This window comes from Anticarsia gemmatalis, chromosome 15 (genome assembly GCF_050436995.1).
Source record: "Anticarsia gemmatalis isolate Benzon Research Colony breed Stoneville strain chromosome 15, ilAntGemm2 primary, whole genome shotgun sequence".
Classification (NCBI taxonomy): Eukaryota; Metazoa; Arthropoda; class Insecta; order Lepidoptera; family Erebidae; genus Anticarsia; species Anticarsia gemmatalis.
The window spans coordinates 1427006-1446525 of NC_134759.1; the positions used below are offsets into that span (position 1 = coordinate 1427006).

At 36.2% G+C, this 19520-nt stretch overlaps 2 protein-coding genes across 3 annotated transcripts in view; one reads left to right on the plus strand and one right to left on the minus strand.

Annotated features, from left to right (window-relative positions):
- Window positions 1-1933: 1933 nt before the first annotated feature.
- Window positions 1934-9791, minus strand: LOC142978822 (BTB/POZ domain-containing protein 2-like). The gene is made up of 4 exons (XM_076123407.1): window positions 8852-9791; window positions 4155-4608; window positions 3404-3550; window positions 1934-2971 (listed from the first exon to the last, which is right to left on the minus strand). The coding sequence occupies exons 1-4, from the start codon at window positions 9616-9618 to the stop codon at window positions 2813-2815; spliced, it is 1527 nt and encodes a 508-aa protein (XP_075979522.1). The 5' UTR covers window positions 9619-9791; the 3' UTR covers window positions 1934-2812.
- A 1482-nt stretch (window positions 9792-11273) lies between these two features.
- LOC142978827 (ras-specific guanine nucleotide-releasing factor 1-like) overlaps window positions 11274-19520 on the plus strand; it is a 42898-nt gene continuing 34651 nt past the window's right edge. For both annotated transcript variants that reach the window (XM_076123413.1, XM_076123414.1), the window contains exons 1-3: window positions 11274-11732; window positions 13111-13212; window positions 13593-13661. In XM_076123413.1, the coding sequence (XP_075979528.1) occupies window positions 11730-11732; window positions 13111-13212; window positions 13593-13661 (174 nt within the window). In that variant the 5' untranslated portion in view covers window positions 11274-11729. The remainder of the gene's footprint in view (window positions 11733-13110; window positions 13213-13592; window positions 13662-19520) is intronic.

Below are 19520 nucleotides of genomic sequence, written 5' to 3' on the forward strand. Positions count from 1 at the left end.
AAGTATATTCGAAATAAAGTGTGTGTAATAACAATCCTGAAAAGTTTTAATTTTAAAATCATTCGCGGACCATATTTTGACTTCCACGGACCACTGGTGGTCCACGGACCGCAGGTTGTCATGTCTCACTGTAGAGGTTTTTAGGTCCCAGAGTCTTCCATTCACGCGCCAGATGGTTGGCTACCGGGGTGGTTTTTTAGTGGAATTAACCACATACCCCAACATTACTCCCCTAAGAAAGTTGTGCATCCGAAGGGATGTCTCCCCCCGAAAATAAAAAAAGTCTCATGTCTCGGTTACTATAGCGACTCACACGGCTTCTTTATAACTTGACAGTCTCCCTCACTTAAACATGAATTCTAGTGTCGGAAATAATTTAGTGTGACTTATTTTTGAGTGTCGTTTCAGTACTAAGTATCTCTATTTAAATGTAATGTATGAGGGCACTCAGTCACTTTCTGTAGGCAAATCTCTTCACTGTTAATGATATGTTTTGTTAAGATCACTGTTCACGAAGGAACTACGGTCAATGACGTGAGCTTTTGACTATTAGGGAACGTTCCCACTATGTCGTGACGACAGATAATCGTAACGTTTTAAGAGTCGTGGCTTATATGTTTAAATGGAGGTGTTCACATATAGAACGACACGACTTACTGTTGTCTACGACATTTTTTTGCAGTGACGACAGATTATCGTGACAGTGGGGACGGCTGAGACGACACTCGCTAAACGATGAAAAATTTTGACGACAAACAATCGTTATAATGGGAACAGCTAGAGACGACAGTCGTCCAACGATAAATTAATCGTTACGACATAGTGGGAACGCGTCCTTAGGGAAGGTCCATATCTGACGGAACATACGTCGCGTATTATCGGTCGCGTAACGCCAGAACAGACAAATGTATAGAAAAACCACTCGACCGTTCACACTCAACCGATGATGCGTATGTGCGAAGCCCATACAAATTAAGTTACGCCCGACGCATCTTCCGTCAGATATAAACTTTCCCTTAGATAGATTTAAAATTATGGACAACGGACATTTTATTAAAATTTTTGGTAAAATATAAGTTTTTGGATTTCCTGTCTTACTTATAAATGTCCCGTAAGCTCTGATTAGTTACATTTTCAATCAATTTTGGAACTGTATGAGTGAAATAGACGAAACAATCTTTATTTAATCAGACCTTGCACCACGTTCTTTAGTAAACATTTTCATCTCTACTGTATAGTCCAGAGGCTCCCAACCTTTTCTTAGTCCGGGACCACTTTTATATTATTCTTGTAGGCAGGGCCCACTAGGTAAGTATATTATTAAAAATAAAGGGTAATAATCATCCTGAAAATTTTGAATTTTATACGTGGACCATATTTTGGTTGGGAACCACTGCTATAGTCAAAATAATGAGCGTTTAAAATTAAGCGTATTAACAAAATTAATTTATATGTCTGCACGATTTCGCACTTATACTACAAGTATAAGTGATGCGAAAAGCGCAATTTATTGACATGTTTCCTAAAATATCAAATTATATATTAATTCCGTTGTCCATAACATTAATTTAATAATTTACTATACAGATCTATATAATACACGTGATTTCAATTTTTTTAATCAGTTGATAATTTAGCGTTTTCCAAACATTTTTGTATGAAATGGTATTATTTTTTAGTTATTTTATTTATGAAATACGATCATTTTGCACACGTTCAGCTTCAGACTACTAATCTCGATTTAATTATGATATTAAAACGGAACTGTTTTTCACTGAATTAATACGAAATGCAGAAACATCCCTTAATTTTAAGCAACTCTTACGCCGCTCTTACCCCCGGTTTCTAAGGTACATTTAGCGGTAGTTTATCTATTCAATAGCGTTTTTTTATATAAGTTTTGACACTATTGAATAGATAAACTACCGCTAAATGTACCTCAGAAACCGGGGGTTAGAATGTTAATAATATCGTACAATCAAAATCTTTGTAAATATCTTTGTAAATGACAGCCGGGACCCACAATTTAACATGCCTTCCGAAACACGGAGGAGCTTGATATGGAAAAGATGGTCACCCATCCACAGAGCAACCTCGGCAAGCGTAGCTTAACTTTAGAGATCGATCCGCGCGGCTGTAGTTAACTAAGCCACGAACTCCTTTGTGAAACAAGCTATTGTTGCAATATTTTTGATTGTCTAGATAGGCTTTAGTTATTATGCTGTCTTTATCACTCTAACTTGTATCGTAGAGACAGCTATACTGGTCACTTAAATTGAATGATGTTCCTGCATTCGATTTACTTAAATATTGATACGTGTTATATTTTTGTAGTTAGTTTTAGTAAAGAATGTTATTGTCTATAGATTAATAGAGATGAAATTTCTATTGCAAGTGGCAAATATTTCGCTCTTAAAAATTACTCCGGCTTCAATTAATTGTCTTGAGTTAAAGGAGTTTAAAAATAGCAGATCCAAAATATATGCAGACTCAAAAAATATGTTAAGATAATAGCAACATTTTGTTACGAAAGGAAATCAAATTTGATACCCCGTGCTAAGACGAGCAGTAAAGTCACATCACTATTTGAAATCTGGCATCAATGTATGAAAAGTTTAAATATATTTTTTTTTCGTGACACAAGACAATAAATCAAACAGAACATTTTACAAAGCGAAATATATCCCACACCAAAAAAATCTCAAAGCAGTTTTATCCTTCAATTATTTCGTTTCAAACGTCCAAAATCACATAATGTTACCAGCTACAGTTCCGTTTCTATCCAGCGAGTGTTGCCAGCACACACGGCCGGTTATATGTAGAATATGATGGCGGGTATCTGGCCATCTTCAACAGATGTCCCGTTGTTGTTGCCCGCGGCGTATGAGAATTGAAACACGACTTTTTCACCGTTGTTGCAGTCTACGGTGACACGGCGTAAGCCTTTTGTGCCGTAGTATGAGTCTGTGCCCTGGAATAGAGAGAAATGTGTATTTGAAATAACTTTTGGTTTGCTTTTATCGACATTTTGTTAGTAATTTAATCTTTTTTACAAAGAAAACTTAGACTGCTTAACGTCAAATGTACGCATATTTACAATTCTATGGGACGCTGCACATAATAGAAACTCAGGCTATGGCAAAAAGTCAATTCGAAGAATGTTTGTCAATGTATGTTTTATAATTGCTTGGAATTAAGAAGTTCATTCTTCGATTGTGTCAGTCTTACGTCTCACCGGGAGTGACACCGTGTCATTTCGGACATCGTCCCACAGGGCCATTAAATTAAAACATTTGGCCACATTAAACATCCTTTTGCACGACTTAACCGGCTTCTAGTAAACTGGCCGTTAGTCCCTCAAACATTACATTATTATTATTATACGTGTATATTCTCATAATACCTTTAATTTAGCGCTGGCTATGTAGGAGGTGTTGGGCAGTATTTCGACGGGCTCCTTGAACATCGCTCGGAACGTGTCGTCGGTGCCGTCGCAGCAGAACGTCGTTGTGTTGGAGCCGCACACCTTCTTTGTTGCCAGGTGGATTATCTGAGACACGACAACTAATTATAAAATAGTTCCCAAGAACAACCACGTGTAAATATTGGGTCCAAAGGGTGCTACCACATCAAAGAGTAGAAAAAAAAGAATAAAAAGTACAATTTATTGCATTAATTAATCGATTGATATCGATAGCTGAGTTAGATTGATCGCTAATTGATCTTCACTTTCAACAATACGTTCAACCGAGATCCACAAGATATTACAAATCCAAGGAGAGGAAAGCTCGTTTGACAATGGATAGATTCGCCGATATTGTAGCACCCATTGATCAGTTGCCTAATAATGCTTCTAACTTTAAACTTGCCCTAAGGTGAAAAAACTCTTATAGACAGTGCTTTTAAGTAAATTCGGAAATGTTTAATGTTGTAAATATTAAAAACAAGCTGACCAGCGCTACTTCGCTTGCGTCACATAAGCGAGAATGGGTCATAATTTTCCCCGTTTTTGAAACATTTTGCTACTCCGCTCCTAATGTTTGTAGAGTAATATTGTATAGCCTACAGCCTTCCTCAATAAACAGGCTATCTAACAGTAGAAGAATTTAGGAAACAAACAAACTACAATATTAGTATTAGTATAGATTACGTACCTGTAAGTGTACCTCATACTCCGTCGGCCCAAAATACGAGCCGTACAGTCCAAAACCGACCACAAATATCCTCTGATCGACCGTAAACCTGATTCGGTCCGTGGTCCCACTATAGCCCCACCGAGATTCTGTCTGGGGAAACCTGTTCACTGTTAGTTCTTTACCCGTCATACAGCACCGAGGAGTGTCTAAGAACCCGACGTTGGGTTTTGGGTTAACAGTAAAGTATAGAAAGAGCTGGACTATCTCTCTATCGTCTAGGAGGCCGCTCTGAGCCGGGCCCATTGCGAACTCTTCGACTGACATGAGAGGAAATCGGATGGCGTTGAATGCTCGCCCTAAAACCATTCGTTGGTTGGCTGGAGTTACTGGTAGCTGTCTTCTGATGCATTCTGCCTCCGACCAGCGAAGGACTGCGGCGAATATCTTCGCTTCTCTGATGCGGAGAGTATCTCTGGAACGAAAATATAAATCTTTTTAACAATAATTTAAACTAGCAGTCTTACTATTGTAACTTGATCGGAGCAAACCTTAATATTCTCTTCGCGTTCAAGACCCGTTTAGCAATTTCGTATTTCATATGTGTACAACCCGCGATAGTTTTTAAACTTTTAAAGTCTAAGTATTGTTTGGCTACTCTGGGTATCCAGTAAACATTAGTTAACTCGCGAGACCAGTTGCGATTTATACTTCTTCTATACATGACGTATTTAATTTCAAAAGCGTTTGTTATTTCTACGAATTGTTCTAGTAGTAGTGTATTGAGATTGATCTAAGCTATTGTGACCTAGTGGATTGTGTAAATTCCATTCCACTCACCTAGACAAAAGGTGATCGTATTCTATGAATAATAACCATTTAAGTGTTCAATCCATGGTAATACTAAAAATCCGAACCTACGGACTGTCTGTCTGTGACGATTTCAAGAGTATATGTATAGCTGAACTGATCTTGTTGAAATTTTGCATGGAGGTACATGAAGACCCAGGGCTAATTAGTTACTTGTTTCTTACAAAATCAGCCCCTTAACGGCTTTACAAGGGGCTGAAACTTGCTGCTTTCCGCGAGCGGAGCCGCGAGGCAGATAGTTCCTAAAATATTGTAATACAGTCACCTAGACAAAGTTTTTAGCCTAGAATACCAGTTAAAATATACAATAAGAAACAAAATCGATGAAAGAGTACAGTTCACTTTCTAATCGTAGTATCAGTCACCGTCTGGGTCAGTGACCTCTTACAGTTTCGCAGACGGATTAACGACTTATCATAGTAATTAATACTACACTAATCTTATGACCCGTCTAGTGGAGTTTTATAAGCCACTTGATAAAGAATACTTCGTAAACATATTTAACACTGCACTAGTGCACTTGCCCCGGTTTCTGAGGTACATTAAGCGGTAGTTTATCTATTCAATAGCGTTTAAACGAATGTAAAAACAACGCTATTGAATATATAACCTACTGCTAAATGTTCCTCAGAAACCGGGGGTAGGACTTTTCAATATTATCATGATAAAAGCATGATAGAAGCGTTAGCAAAATATACGTATGTGCTCCGTATAGATTTCAGGAAAGTTATTTTGCTAAGTTATTATGATGCTTTATTCCCCTAATAAGCTAAAGACACATAAACTACAATAATTTTGAATAAAATTAAGAGTTTTGAACGGACCTAGTTGAAAGACAATTTTTTAAATGACTACGATTATTTTTGTGATATTACAGCAGGGTATTATAGTCATTTTATACGCCTATGCCTAGCGAAAATACATGCCCATTTTTTCTAAATTTCGCAATCTCAGGTAACAGAAAATATGTGTCTATAAGGCAACAAGTAAAATTCCGGTACAGTATTACGACGTACTTGCGGCGTCGTATTTTTTACATATATTTACAAATTCCCAGACAGTTTCCGATCGATTCTGACGATTCGCTAAGCGTCTTCACTTTGATAACAAAACAAACATCTGTTTTGCGTTTCACTCATCACTCAGGAAAATTACGTAGTGCAATGAGAATAGATGAGCAAAACAATTTAATTTTATGATGGTTTTGTCTAGGAATCTATTTGTGGAAAAGATTAAACTACTTTAATACAAAAGAGTTGGTATCTTTATATCTGTAATTCGTAGATTTTCAGTCACGGAGACGATTTAAACAATCGGAATGGTACTGTACTTTTATGTATAGCGTTTTGAAGCTTTATAGAAAAATGGAAACCATATCAAAAGAGATACGATAAATGGTTCCCAAAATGATGTATCCAGTTTAAAGAATGATACAATTTTAAAAGAAGGCAGGCGCCATCTCCATAGGTATAGGTTCTTAAAGGTGTTAAGGCCCGAAAGTCTTATAGCGTAGGATGAAGAGATGAGAAGTATGTACCTAAGTGTAATATTTACTTGTTAGATTTAAAATTGAGGTCCTATTAATAGATGGCATCAACTTCTTCTTCTTATCGTACGGTTAGTGGTCAACCAAGTGTCAATGTTATTCAAGCCGCCCGAAACGCCTTTGAGGTGGCTTAACGACTGTAATCTTAACTGATAACAACCGGGACCGACTTTTCAATACCAATATGCGGTCATCTAAGAAATGATCGCGCCAAGGTTTGCTTAACCCACAGATCGTTTACCGACCGGTAAGCGCAACTGGCTATGGGCGTCTCTGGCATTAACTGAGAACTAATCATGGCTTTAAGAAACTATTTTGATATGTCAAATGTCGGTTTTTAAAACCGAGATTTGTATATCAATTTACTAATACGGTCTTCAGAGCTTCAACGCATTTTCGACGATAAGTTTAAACTTATAGTCGAAAAGAAGTCGAAAGTAAAGTGTCTAGATACACATAATCTTCGTTCATTTCTGAGTCTGAACTAGACCGAGTAGCGCGTAGACAGTTTCATAAGACACGGAAGCGCGGAAGTCCGGCAGCAAGCCACGATGTCGCCACGCAAGTGTTACCATCACAGCGTGGCTAATTGCCAGTAACGACGCTAACAGGTGCTTGCACTTGTGTGTTAGCTATCTCGTATTATTGTTACTTAATACCGCCATATTATTTTTCTTAAATAAATCGCCTCGCAACAAGAATTATTGCTGTTTGTCGCAGGGACTGCTTAGAAACATAAACAATGTGCACAAAGTACAACTAGACCAGGAACAACCCGTGGATCACACAAATATTTATTTTTATTATTTATAAAAATACAACTTCCGCACTAAGAATTGGTTTTGTGTTGCGGAGGCTTTTACAGACATACGAAGAACAGACACAAAGTACAACCAGACCCGAAACATCTATTTGTTGATAGCACAAATAGGTATTTATCCGTGTGGGATTCGAGCCCACGTCTTCGCGACGCACCGTAATGGCTTGGCGGTCAAATTAATCACTGCGCCACAGAGGTGTTATTTGTTTATCGAATGCAATGATAAAAAATGCTCCATTTAATTTCAGTAATAGCTAAACATTTCATAGTTTAGCTGGCTGAAATGATGACATTTTGCACTCGAGATCGGCAGAGTAGTAAGTAGGTTGAGTACCTACTTACTACTCTGCCGATCTCGAGAACTTTTAATTACTGAGTTAAAGTTACCAAACATTTAGACATGTCATAGATAAACTTGGTACTTAAAAGATAATACTTTTGAAGCCTACCACTCCACAAAATTATTAAATACACATCCATACACTGCAAATACAATCACACCATATTATTATTTCCATGGGGCTATTGGCTTGGAAAACACTATACCTATTTAACAATTCTTATTTTTTGCTACATTAATAGAGCTTATTATACATAACCACCTTTAAGTAATACTCTCCAAACTTTTATTTTAAAATAAATAATTTTAAATACAGCAACAAATTTTATTATGATGATGACCTATAACCTTTAGTACTTTCTCATTTATATGGCAGAAAAAGCAATCAAAATATAGGTTCATACAAAGTTGATCAAGATAAATCAAATACATACCTATATACCTACCATTTATTTCCACAACTAACTGATAGACAGCCATATAACTGCCACTTTGTTTCTTATCAATTATTAAATCATTAAACCATATCTTTAGCTAAAATCATGTCAATAAGTTTCTCCTTGACTTCTTGAGATAAGTTTGTTATGTAAAACAGTCTTCAAAATGTTTGGCCATGTGACAATTTGACATAGAATTCATGCCCATTGTTTGGCAGACTGTCAATATTTTACAGTATAATATGCTTGTATAAACTGTTAGAAAATATTGCTTGGATTAGCATAAGTTATTTGAAATTTAATTTATATATCACAATATTTTATGCTTGTCAATGTAGGAAGGAATACATCTGTATGTTAATTTGATGTTTTTTTGTACATTATGCAGACCTGAGTTCCCCAATAATATAGACATTAAAATTTATTTTTTTAATTAAGTTAATGATGACTATATTAATTCAATAAACAAACACCTTGTGAATTTTGTATTTTAAATCATAGTTGAATATTCTTCTCCTGGTGTCTGATAAAAATGTATAATGTATAGGTATACATTTTTAGTAGTTGTGTGCACAATACATTTTAATTTCACAGTTCAGTGACCTCATTCAAGTTCACTTACTTAGAAAGTAGCAAGGCATTGCTAATTAGCAGTCAATACAAAACATACTGAGTAAATAAAGATGACTAATAATCTGAACATACCTCTCTAATACAGCATTTAGGGTGTCTTGATCAATGTCCGTGAAACCTTCAGCGTTGAGGGCATCGGCAGTGTTCTTATCTATCATCTCCAAGCACAACGCTGCCAACTGAGGCTCATCAAACAACCGAGCTTGTGTCAACAGCAAAAACGCATTGTCCGTACCCAAATTACTCTTCAAGAAGTCCACACAATGCTCCTCTAGAGCAGCCACAGCATACTTCTTAGCTGTGTACAGTGTAGTCATCACACTCTCCGGCCCTATCCGCACCTCATCTGAATATAGGAACTTTAACAAATGTAGGAACGCCGCCGGCTCCACATCAGGTAACTCAACCTCATCAGACTTAGTCGCTAACACGCCATTGAACATGGCGTCGAACACCGCACTCCCCACTGATAACACAAACTTATGCGCGGGTATCACTTGCTGATTAGCATCTTTACCAACTATAAAGTGTACATCACATAGAATTTCATTATTGAATAAAAACGAGAGGCGCTCCTTCACGGTCGTTTTCGTCGCCTGCCAGTTGTGCAACCGACCTCCCGTGTTGTTAATTGGCTGGAGGTTCTCTATCGTCGAGGACGAAGCCAGCGGCTCGCTCGACTGTCCATTCTCCTCCTCCTGTATTTGGCCGAGCTGCCGCGCGTGCTGGTTCGACGGCAGCATGTTTTGCGGCGGCTGCTGGTCATCGCCACCGCCGCCGTCGTCCAGCCTCACGTTCAACAATCTATTAACTATATCATTTTTGGATCCAGATGCCATAACGCGTGATTTTCAACTATCGAACATCACACGAAACGCCGGTTGAGCTTTTTTCACGTTGTTTATGTTTAATAACGACCGCCTATGTAAGTACGTGGGTGTAGGATACAATTTGTAGTGATTTGTTGTAGTAATTAGCCTCAATTGTTGTTTATCACGGCACAGCAGAGATGTTTCGATGATTTTGACGCGTGACAGTCAAAAATGGTGTTGCCAACTTTAATATGCGTAAATTCTACCAAAACTGCTATGGATACATTAAAAAATGTAGTAGGTATTTTTATTTAATCCTTGTTGTTATTTTGTTCTTTATCTAAAACATGCTACCTATGTTCGAATATGTTATTGGCTTTACTAGTTTAAATTTTCTTCTACAATATGAGAGAATTCTATCTCTCGCAATCCAGTTATATCATCAACATGACTCCAAAATATCAAGCAAATTACCGCCAAAAAGGACAATATAATTATTCTTTACGTGCTGAAAGCATATCAACAGTCTAAGGCATATCATTGCTCATTCAATTATAAATAAAACAATTATAAAATATAATAAATTGATAGAAAAATCAAATCTCAAATGATTTCAAATAAGTACATACTTACGTTATTTAATTAAGTTCAATATTTTTTTTTCCATACGTTATCTTTAAATACTGAAGCAGAAAGACACTTCTTTAAAACGCATTTACCTAGATTCATCGTTCATGTAAATCAAATTAATGCATAAAAGAATTACTATCAGTGTTAATAACACCATAAACTAAGCAATGGCATAATTAAGCTCCTCATAAAAATCAAAGAGCAACAATCTCTTCAGAACATTTTGTAGCGTACTAAAAATAAACGGTAAGGCGTTATTTTCATAGCTATATAAAGACGCACTAAAGTGGCTGCCTATCTAAGTTCGTACAGTAGCGCAATGATAAAAGCCGTAGCAAGTTCAGGGCGCGTGTAAAACAAAGATACGTCGGTCACGGGAGTTTTATTACCGCGGAAACTGCGACTCGTTGAACACTGGCAGGGTTAAGAAGGGACACAAAAGGCAACATTCAGAGAAAAATAAAAAAGGGATGAAGACACGCTTTTACGAGATGCGTGTTATGCAAATGATCCGATTTATCTTCATGTCAGGGTGTAAATCATGTTATGTCGGCTCACGTCTCCTCTCAATCGATGAAGACATAATTTTTTTATGTAGAAATGAATATAAAAAAGATATCTATTGAGAGTTTCGATATAATATTTTTCTTAAAAAAGCGCAAATTTTATATGACTTATTATAATGATACTTGGAAAAAAAGAGCTGAATATCTAATTTGAATGCTGTAAATAATTAAGTGATAACCAGGCTTTAAAACAGTTTTGCTCAACAGGCTACAAGCGGAATGTTACTGTATGTAGGTATTCATAGAAGTTGGTTGTTATTCGGTAAGTAAAGATTAAATAATAGTATGGCGCCAACGTATAGTGCGAAATACGCTAATTTACGTTTAAGGAGATAATAAACGAAGCCTGCATATATTTAATTATTTAAAACTCTATCTGTTGTAGGTTCTATGGCGTTTCTCGTACGTCATCAAGGGCACGCACGCGCGCCACGGTCGATCCAGCTACAGGTGCTGGCCCGGCAGTCGAACCGTCGCCGTCGAACACGCAACACCTTACAACCTCTACCAACCCATAAAAAATACAAGGGCGATACGAATTATGACAGACTGATACAGTAATCTTCATTCTAAAAGCAAACTTAATGCTTATGATCACTTAAAGCGCCTTCTTAAATAGTGTTAGCAAATATCTACATTCAAAACACTTATTGCGTTTACAAATTCAACAGGCGCTAATAATAAAATCGTTCTGTGCTTATGACTAGTGTAAATAATCTTTGGGGTAGAATATTAATCGTTGTCTTGTTTCTATGGTATTGTTGATATATCCAAAGTGTTGTCTGTTCGCTAATTGAGTTGTGCGTTTGTTCTGAGTGCTCACGTTCTATAAATAATGTTGTTTCAATTATTGTTGATCTTGAAATGGACGTTAAGTATGATCGTGTTGTGAGTTTATGGACGTAATTGTATTATAGTAGGAGTATGAATACCGGCAAGTAAATGGTAAGTAGATACCTGTACTAGCTCGTAAGATAATAAACATAAACACTCTGCCCACATTTCCTTGCCTACGCACCTGCTTATTAATACTTACATTTATTAACAGTCAAACGTCTTAAGGAAAGGTGGATCTCTCTTATAATATAATAAGTTATACAATTATCTGCGTTAACTGCACTCATAATAACATTTTAATGCATGGTTTAAGTAAGCTGGTATTACACATAACTAAGTATCTAGATATCTAAGAAGTCACCATTCGTAATAAAGTAAGGAACCTACGTATTTAAGAAAACATACAAAATTATATTATTAGTATAACTTAAGCTAGCTGTTTAATATTGTTTTTATATACCATAATATGCCTAAGTATTCCAAAACCCCTGAAAAGTATGTCAATGATAAATTGAGTTCTGAATAAAAACGCTTTTATTAAGCGTAGTGAATGGATGAAGTGATAGGCAATAACAAGTCCATTACTAAATTAAACGCAACGAGGTGAACATTATCATCATTTTGACGCAGTACCTATGCAGCATAAATATTTTACTTTAATTTCGGCGGCCACCCAATTACTAACCGTAAATTTACGTCCAGTTAAAATGATAAGCACTTGCCACTTTTTTTTATAATGAATGCAAATGAAGTTACATTTTGTAACAGAATATTTATCAAAATTATGGGGTTAAATAATAAACTAATGCTGCTAGTATTGAAAGTTGAGAAATTATGAAAAGGGATCTAAAGATGTCTTACTCTTATATTAACATGAAGAGCATGTTATAGCAGACAATCGATGATGTTCTATTATACAAAACGACTATGGATCTTTCATTAATAACAATGTCGCAATTAATGTTATCATGCTATAAGTATCTACTGAAAATTCCACACGAGCACTACCTCTCGCCAACGGAACATAGAATTAAATCCTAAGATTCTTATTATAAGTTAATTTAAACAAAGTTAGTAGTGGTTCCGTTTTATGTAGATATCACTCACATTTTTGTTTTAACGCACTAGTTATCCTGTCATCAGCTGTCTCTTGATGAAAACATTATTAAAAGCCTTCTAAATAATGGTTTATATCGTCCACAGTCGCTTACTTTCGCTAACCTACCCTAAAGTATCGAAAGTTTGACAATTGAAATGTAGTGGCAAAATAGTTCCTGCAACGCCCGCTAGCGGCGCTGATCAGATTTTCTTACTAAATTTCTCGATAGCTAGCCGGTTGTCGCTGGCCGATAGTTTAACCCGGTTTTAGCGTTTTTTTTGTTTGACTTTTTACGCTATTGTATAGATAAACTACCGTTAAATGTACCTCAGAAACCAGGGGTTAGAGAATTAAGCTACAGTTTGTTAATATATAGTGTTGTTTCAGAAATCCGTCGGGATGTTGAGCCCGAAGATTCAGCGGGCGGTGCGTGTGAATGACGGACAGCTGCTCGCACTCTCTGAGCGAGCGCAGTTCGATCATTCCATGGTAATGACATTGATACTTTATCACTACTCTTACACTAGTAGGACCTTGGTTTGTTAGAGAGATTAGTTTAAGAAAATATTGCTTAAAGAAACCTGTACCATAATAATTTTTGGATGTGAATGAGGCAAAGGAGGTTTCTAAGGATCGGAATAACTGGCTTTCTTTGGTCTCTGACTATAGCTATTGGTCTGTAGGAAAAAGGTTAAAGGCTTCTTTCTACTTATTTTTATAATTATACTATTATGAAAATTGAATTATAGGAACTGAGGAATATAGTTATCGAAACCTAAATGGTTTTTGGTTGCTTCTGTTGATAGTTTAGCACAGTGTTTTATCCGCAGCAACTTGATAAAAGAGATTCATAATGTTGCATTTTCCAGACTGGATACCTGCACAAGAGGAGCTCCGACAACACCAAATGGCAGCTCCGCTGGTTCATCCTCTATCAGGTCAGTTATATATTATTTAACTATGTATTTCAGGAAAACATGCAAGCAGTGATATAATAATAGCATTATTATCAGCTGAAGTGGCAAAAACTATCATATTACAATGACATGATGACATTCAATTTAACTACCAATAATAGTATTAAACATGCTGTATCTTTGGAATAAGACTATAACAAGCAGGAAATAATCATCTTATAATATTGAATAACGGTTTCAGCATTCATAATTAAAAACAAACAAACACGGATCTTAGTCAAACATTTGTTCCGTGTAATCAAAACTCTGTACGTATTAAACAACCATATTTATCCCATAAACGTTACTCCGACTCACGGACAACTTCAAAGCAGTTTTCCTCTAATATTAGGAGGAACTCGGAGGAAGCTTTCGTTTAATTACGTTTTCAATAAACCCTCGATATCTGAAGATCAGGATTGTTATTGTAAAGTCAGTTCCCAGGTCAGTAGGTCACTCGTTGTATCAAACAGTAATTGATATCGGCAACCTCACGCCAATTAACCACCAGATTGGATATTTATTAACCGAGTTATTGAACTGTTAATTCTATAACTCGGAAATACGGATTTATATTTCAAGTTTATGTTGAAATGGCACGGCTTCAATATTCATTATTCTGCTCGGTGACGCTGCAAACATGCGAGTTACGTTTATCTGAAATGTATTTTTCCGGTGTTGGTTATTGCCAGTTGTCGACGGATTGCAACCACAATGTAAATGATACTTTTATTTCAGCAGAGATTAGATGCCATTGTTCCTAGAACACAAAGAGGGGCTCTCGCTAAGCGATCTCTAATCTTCCAAAAGCCATTACCCTCATTTTGACTTCGCCGTTGTCGGATAACAACATTATTTACAGCAGAATTATAAAAACAATTCACTAGAAAGGCGACGAAAAGAAACAAAATTATAACAACAATTTTGTCTAAAGTAAAAAGTCGTGTTGGTTACAAAATTACAGGCTTCGGAATGAATCTTAACAAGCTCTGTATGGCTACTTAGAGCAGGCTCGAACATATTAAGAAGTATCGAAGTTTGAGCTGATATTCACCAATAAGTGGATTTAACGCGCGCAAATACCGTTCGGGGGCTTTTATCCGGGACGGATTATGGATTAGGGTATAGCCCGTACAGCCTATCAGTGCATTCGAGCGGCAAGAGCGCCTTGAGTCGAGCCATCGGTTTGAAAATACCCTACTACGCAGTACGTGGAATTGGCTGCGTAGATTATAAATTGATGGAGTATTTACAGAATGTATTTTTAACGGCGCTTGAATTTTGATGAGGCTTGTATAAGGTCTGAGATAGACAAAACAAAAGTAGCATAAAATTATACTATTTGAACAGATGGTTTACAACTACAACGGATATAGGTTATAGATACAAATGAAATTATGCGAATCTTCCAAACTAAAATTATTACGTAACATGAAAATGGGTCAATTGTTAAGACATTTTGAATTATCGTTTACTATTTGACTTTTAGATAAAGAGAGGAATTTAACAGCATGGGTAGAATATGATAGGGTATGATGATGTGTCTTTTAGTTTTACTACATGAAAAGCATTTAAGGAAGGAAAGGGGGGCTCTACGCCGCAAAAGGATAGTTCGGGCAGAAAATAGAATAGAATAGAATATAAATCTTTATTTCGAGCAAGACTCATAGGGTTAGTAACAATGTTTCTTAAACTTAGTGTTAGTAAACAATTCTACATTTTGATACATGCAACTGACAGCAATGAACTATATATGGACAGTCCATTCTGTCAGCTATCATGTTCAGAATCCTGTTGGGGCTAGCCCTGACTCGTGCCACCAGTGATGCTGCACGTTTGCGCATTATGGTATAGAAACAATCTATACGTGCCGCTGCAAACATCCCTGATGCACTGCAGCGCCATGGCAATCCCATCAGTTTCCTGAATGCGTTATTAAACTGAACACGAAGAGCTCTATACGACGCCTGCGAATATCCCTCCCACAAGCTGCACGTGTAGAAGGTGGTACAAAATGCTCTAAAGAGCGTCACCTTTACATCTGTACTACAACGTGCAAACCTATGGGCTATCATATTCGCACGCACGGACAAAGCCCTCCGCTCCCTTTCAATGTCAGCATTGTCTTTGAGGTCAGTAGTGACTATGTGACCCAGATATTTAAATTGTACTACTCTCTCAAGAGCAACGCCATTAAGACGTATAGGTGGCACTTCAGCAATGTATTAAGTCCCTGCCGCAAAAACAATGTACTGACTTTTCGTAACATTATATAGTAAACCATGTTCTATTACGTAATTTTCACATGTGGCCAGTAGTGACCTTATACCGCTGACTGACGCGCTCAGCAGCACCATGTCGTCCGCGTAACTTAAATTATTAACACAGACACCGTCTATATGACACCCGACATGCTGACTGCTAAGCGCCTCAATCAGACCATTCATGTACAGATTGAAAAGTGCAGGTGAAGTCAACCCTCCCTGTCTCACCCCGCACTCCAGCTGATATGGCTCAGATAATACACCAGCCCACCGGACATTATTGACCTGATTCCCATACCAGTGCTTGAAAATACTTATAAGCTCGATAGGCAAGCTTATAGACTCAAGCTTGCCTATGCCTAAAATAAACAAAAATAAAATAATATATCTACCTGAAGGGCATCAAACAACTGCTCTTTCAGTAATTTAACAAAATATTAAGTAGTTTCTTCAAGACTTCCTAAAAAACTAAATATTCGTAACTTTTTTGTTCTACTGATGGAAACGAATCCCGGATTAGTTCGTTACAAGGGGATAATGTAAAAACCTTTGCGACAAATTTCTAGCTAAGTGCCTTCAGAACAAATCGATTATTCCACGTAATTAAACACAATTACATATTTGCTTATTCAGAGTTCTTGCTGTGGGATATTATTGTGCTTATTTTCTGAAGATAATGGATTTATTGGTTTATAGATTACTTTATGGATAGTTTTGTTGTGAATAGTTGTATTGAGAAAGATGGACATTGGACATTCAATATGGAGTTGTGAGGTTGAAAATAATAAAGGAAGGCTGACCCCACTACCATATAGGATTCATAGCATGGAAGAGAGAGAGAGGTTGAAAATAATAATTATTTTAAAATAATAAATCTTTGATGAAGAGAGCAGAAAATAATGATAGGTACTTTAGTGTCCATCCAAATGGTTCGTGAACATGTCTATATTTATCAATTAAATGGATAATGACATTGTTACCTTGTTGCGTTATATACAATACTATTCATGATAGAGTTTAGCAACAGCTAAACCCTCTTATTCATAAATAAACACCCTATAAACCTATTTTAGTTAAAAACTACTATAATATGTTTTCTCTTTTTCATTTCGCTAAGGAGTGAAAGAAACAAAACTCTTTATAAGCTATTCATAACTTCATATATTTTTTATGAATACGAGGGAAAGTCTTTAGTAGTAATATTGTTTTTTTATGAATAAAACACAGAAAAATCTGTTTTACGAATGGTTATCAATACAAATGTAGTTATGCCTTTGTAAAACATTTAGCGCTGTACGTGGCGACCGGACAGGTGACAACGTTCGGTAACAGAGCACCTTTGAAACGTTAATACCGTTTAGAAAGGGCTGGTGCAGCACAAAGGTAGCATTACACACTAGGCCGGATTTAAACCTGCATGTATGACATACGGAAGGAGCTCGTGGCTTAACTAACGATAGTCGCGCAGATCGATCTCTGAGGTTAAGCTACGCTTGCTGAGGTTGTTTTGTGGATGGGTGACCATCTAACACATATCGAGTTACTCCGTGTTTCGGAAGGCACGTTAAATTGTGGGTCTCGGCTGTCATTTTCGAAGATCTTTGACAGTCGTTAACATTAGTCAGAAGCTTGAAAGTCTGACAACCAGTCAGTCATTTTAGGTAACTGGGTTGCGGAGGTCAGATAGGCAGTCGCTCCATGTAAAACACTGGTATTCAGCTGCATCCGGTGAGACTGGAAGCCGACTCCAACATAGTTTGGAAAAAGGCTAAGCTGATATATGTATGACATACGGAACAAATACTATTGTTAAATAAAGAGTAATAGAGAGTATCTATTTATTTAAATTGATAGTGGTTGACTGAGTAGTGGAGTATGCGACTGTTAATTAAGTATCAGGTCGATTCCTGGGTCAGACAAAGGGATTTTGTGAAAGTGAAAGTGTCTTGATTTTTATTGAAATTTTCTAATGACTTTTCCGGTTTTTGTACCATTTTTTCCAGCTTCAGTTTCAGTTTTCAGGTTCAAGAAATGATTTGCTATAAAATGTTTGCGGAAATAGGAATTCTTCTAATTAGCGGCCTAAATACCTGTTATGACAAATGGTGTAATCACCCCTTATTAATATTTCATCACTTTAGGCTTAGGTAAGGCTAAGGGATAAAATTCATGCATGGAAGTTGGAACTAGCATGCACGCCAACCTATAACTGAATGTTATACATCAATCTTTTCAAACACTCTTACTTTTTGATACCGTAATAAAGACTTTAAAAATGAATTTTAACGAGAACCATAGCATTTCAAATCGATAAAGAGGCTGAAGTTCACAGTTAATATTTTTTACGATCCTTTTTACTTTATTTCTTTTACATTATCCAAAAAGGTTTTTAATTTAACGTTGTCATTAAAAGCGCGATCGCTGGCTGATTTCGAATGTTTTCGAAATTCAAACGAAGAAAAGAAGCAAAGGCGATTGTTTGTCGTTCGTATTTTTTTTTCATTTGGTATTTGTTTTGTGAGACGCGTAATTAATTCTTTCGTCTGTTTCGTCTTTTTAAAATATTCATGTTTTATTTGAAATACGCTTTCGATAGATTTTGTTTTTATTATTTGTTGCTTTTGCGGATAAAATGTAAGTTTGGTTTGTTTATATTATTATTGAAAGTAATAAATTACGTATTATATTAGTGTTTGACGCGATTATTTAATTCGAATCGATGACAGTTTTTAAAGCTTTTGCGTGGAGCAAGTTAAATCATAACTTATTTAAATTAAATACTTATCGATATTGTTAAATTAATTTTCTAACTATCAACTACATACTCCATTTATTTTGTTAAGTACGTTGGTAACATTAAATAAACTAACATTAAATTATGTACACGTTTGCAACTTTACAAATACGTACGCATATTATTCTTTGAACATTGGTCCCCAAAAATCGTGAACATATAAATTCCCCTAAAATTCCAGCTCAGCGGGTACCTAATGGAATTTCCACATACGTTCTGCTCGCGAATTCCTATAATCTTTGTAGACAAGGAACTGTGTTGTAAATTTACGTAATTTTTGGGACCTTTGCTGACATTGCGTGAGGTCTTTATAAAAAGAGATGTTACCTGCTTGGGAAACGTCTATGAATTTTCTAATAAATAATAGTATTTTGCCAATCCGGTAAAGGGACATTGCTGACGGTCGTAGTTTTATATTTATATTTATTCATGCGAACAGGCAGTTAATGTATTTCCAAAATAACATGAATTCCATATTTTCAATTTATTGCAAGTGCCATATATGCGTGAAATGTAAAATCATAGTTAAAGACGTTAGTTTTTCTTTGAGATAATTATTTATTTAAGAACTCACATGTTTCAGCTATCTAAGAATTTCGATTTTTTTAAAGGAATTGTAACTTTTTATAAATATTACTCATTTCTAACGTCGCGCTTTCATAAAAGCAGAAAAGAGTGGCAAATACCATAGACAAATACGACCATAAAAAGTAACAAGGTCTCAGTAAAGAGGTATAATATGGAAGTGATGACAGGTGATTCTCCGTGCTCTGTGCGTCTCTA

Excerpts from the sequence above, each read along its gene's own strand:
- LOC142978822 (XM_076123407.1), bottom strand. The coding sequence starts at position 9,618 with ATGGCATCTGGATCCAAAAATGATATAGTTAATAGATTGTTGAACGTG. Across the intron at positions 3,551-4,154 it reads AGTATGAGGTACACTTACAG|ATAATCCACCTGGCAACAAA; the intron begins GTACGTAATCTA and ends GTCGTGTCTCAG. Across the intron at positions 2,972-3,403 it reads TAGCCAGCGCTAAATTAAAG|GGCACAGACTCATACTACGG; the intron begins GTATTATGAGAA and ends TCTCTATTCCAG.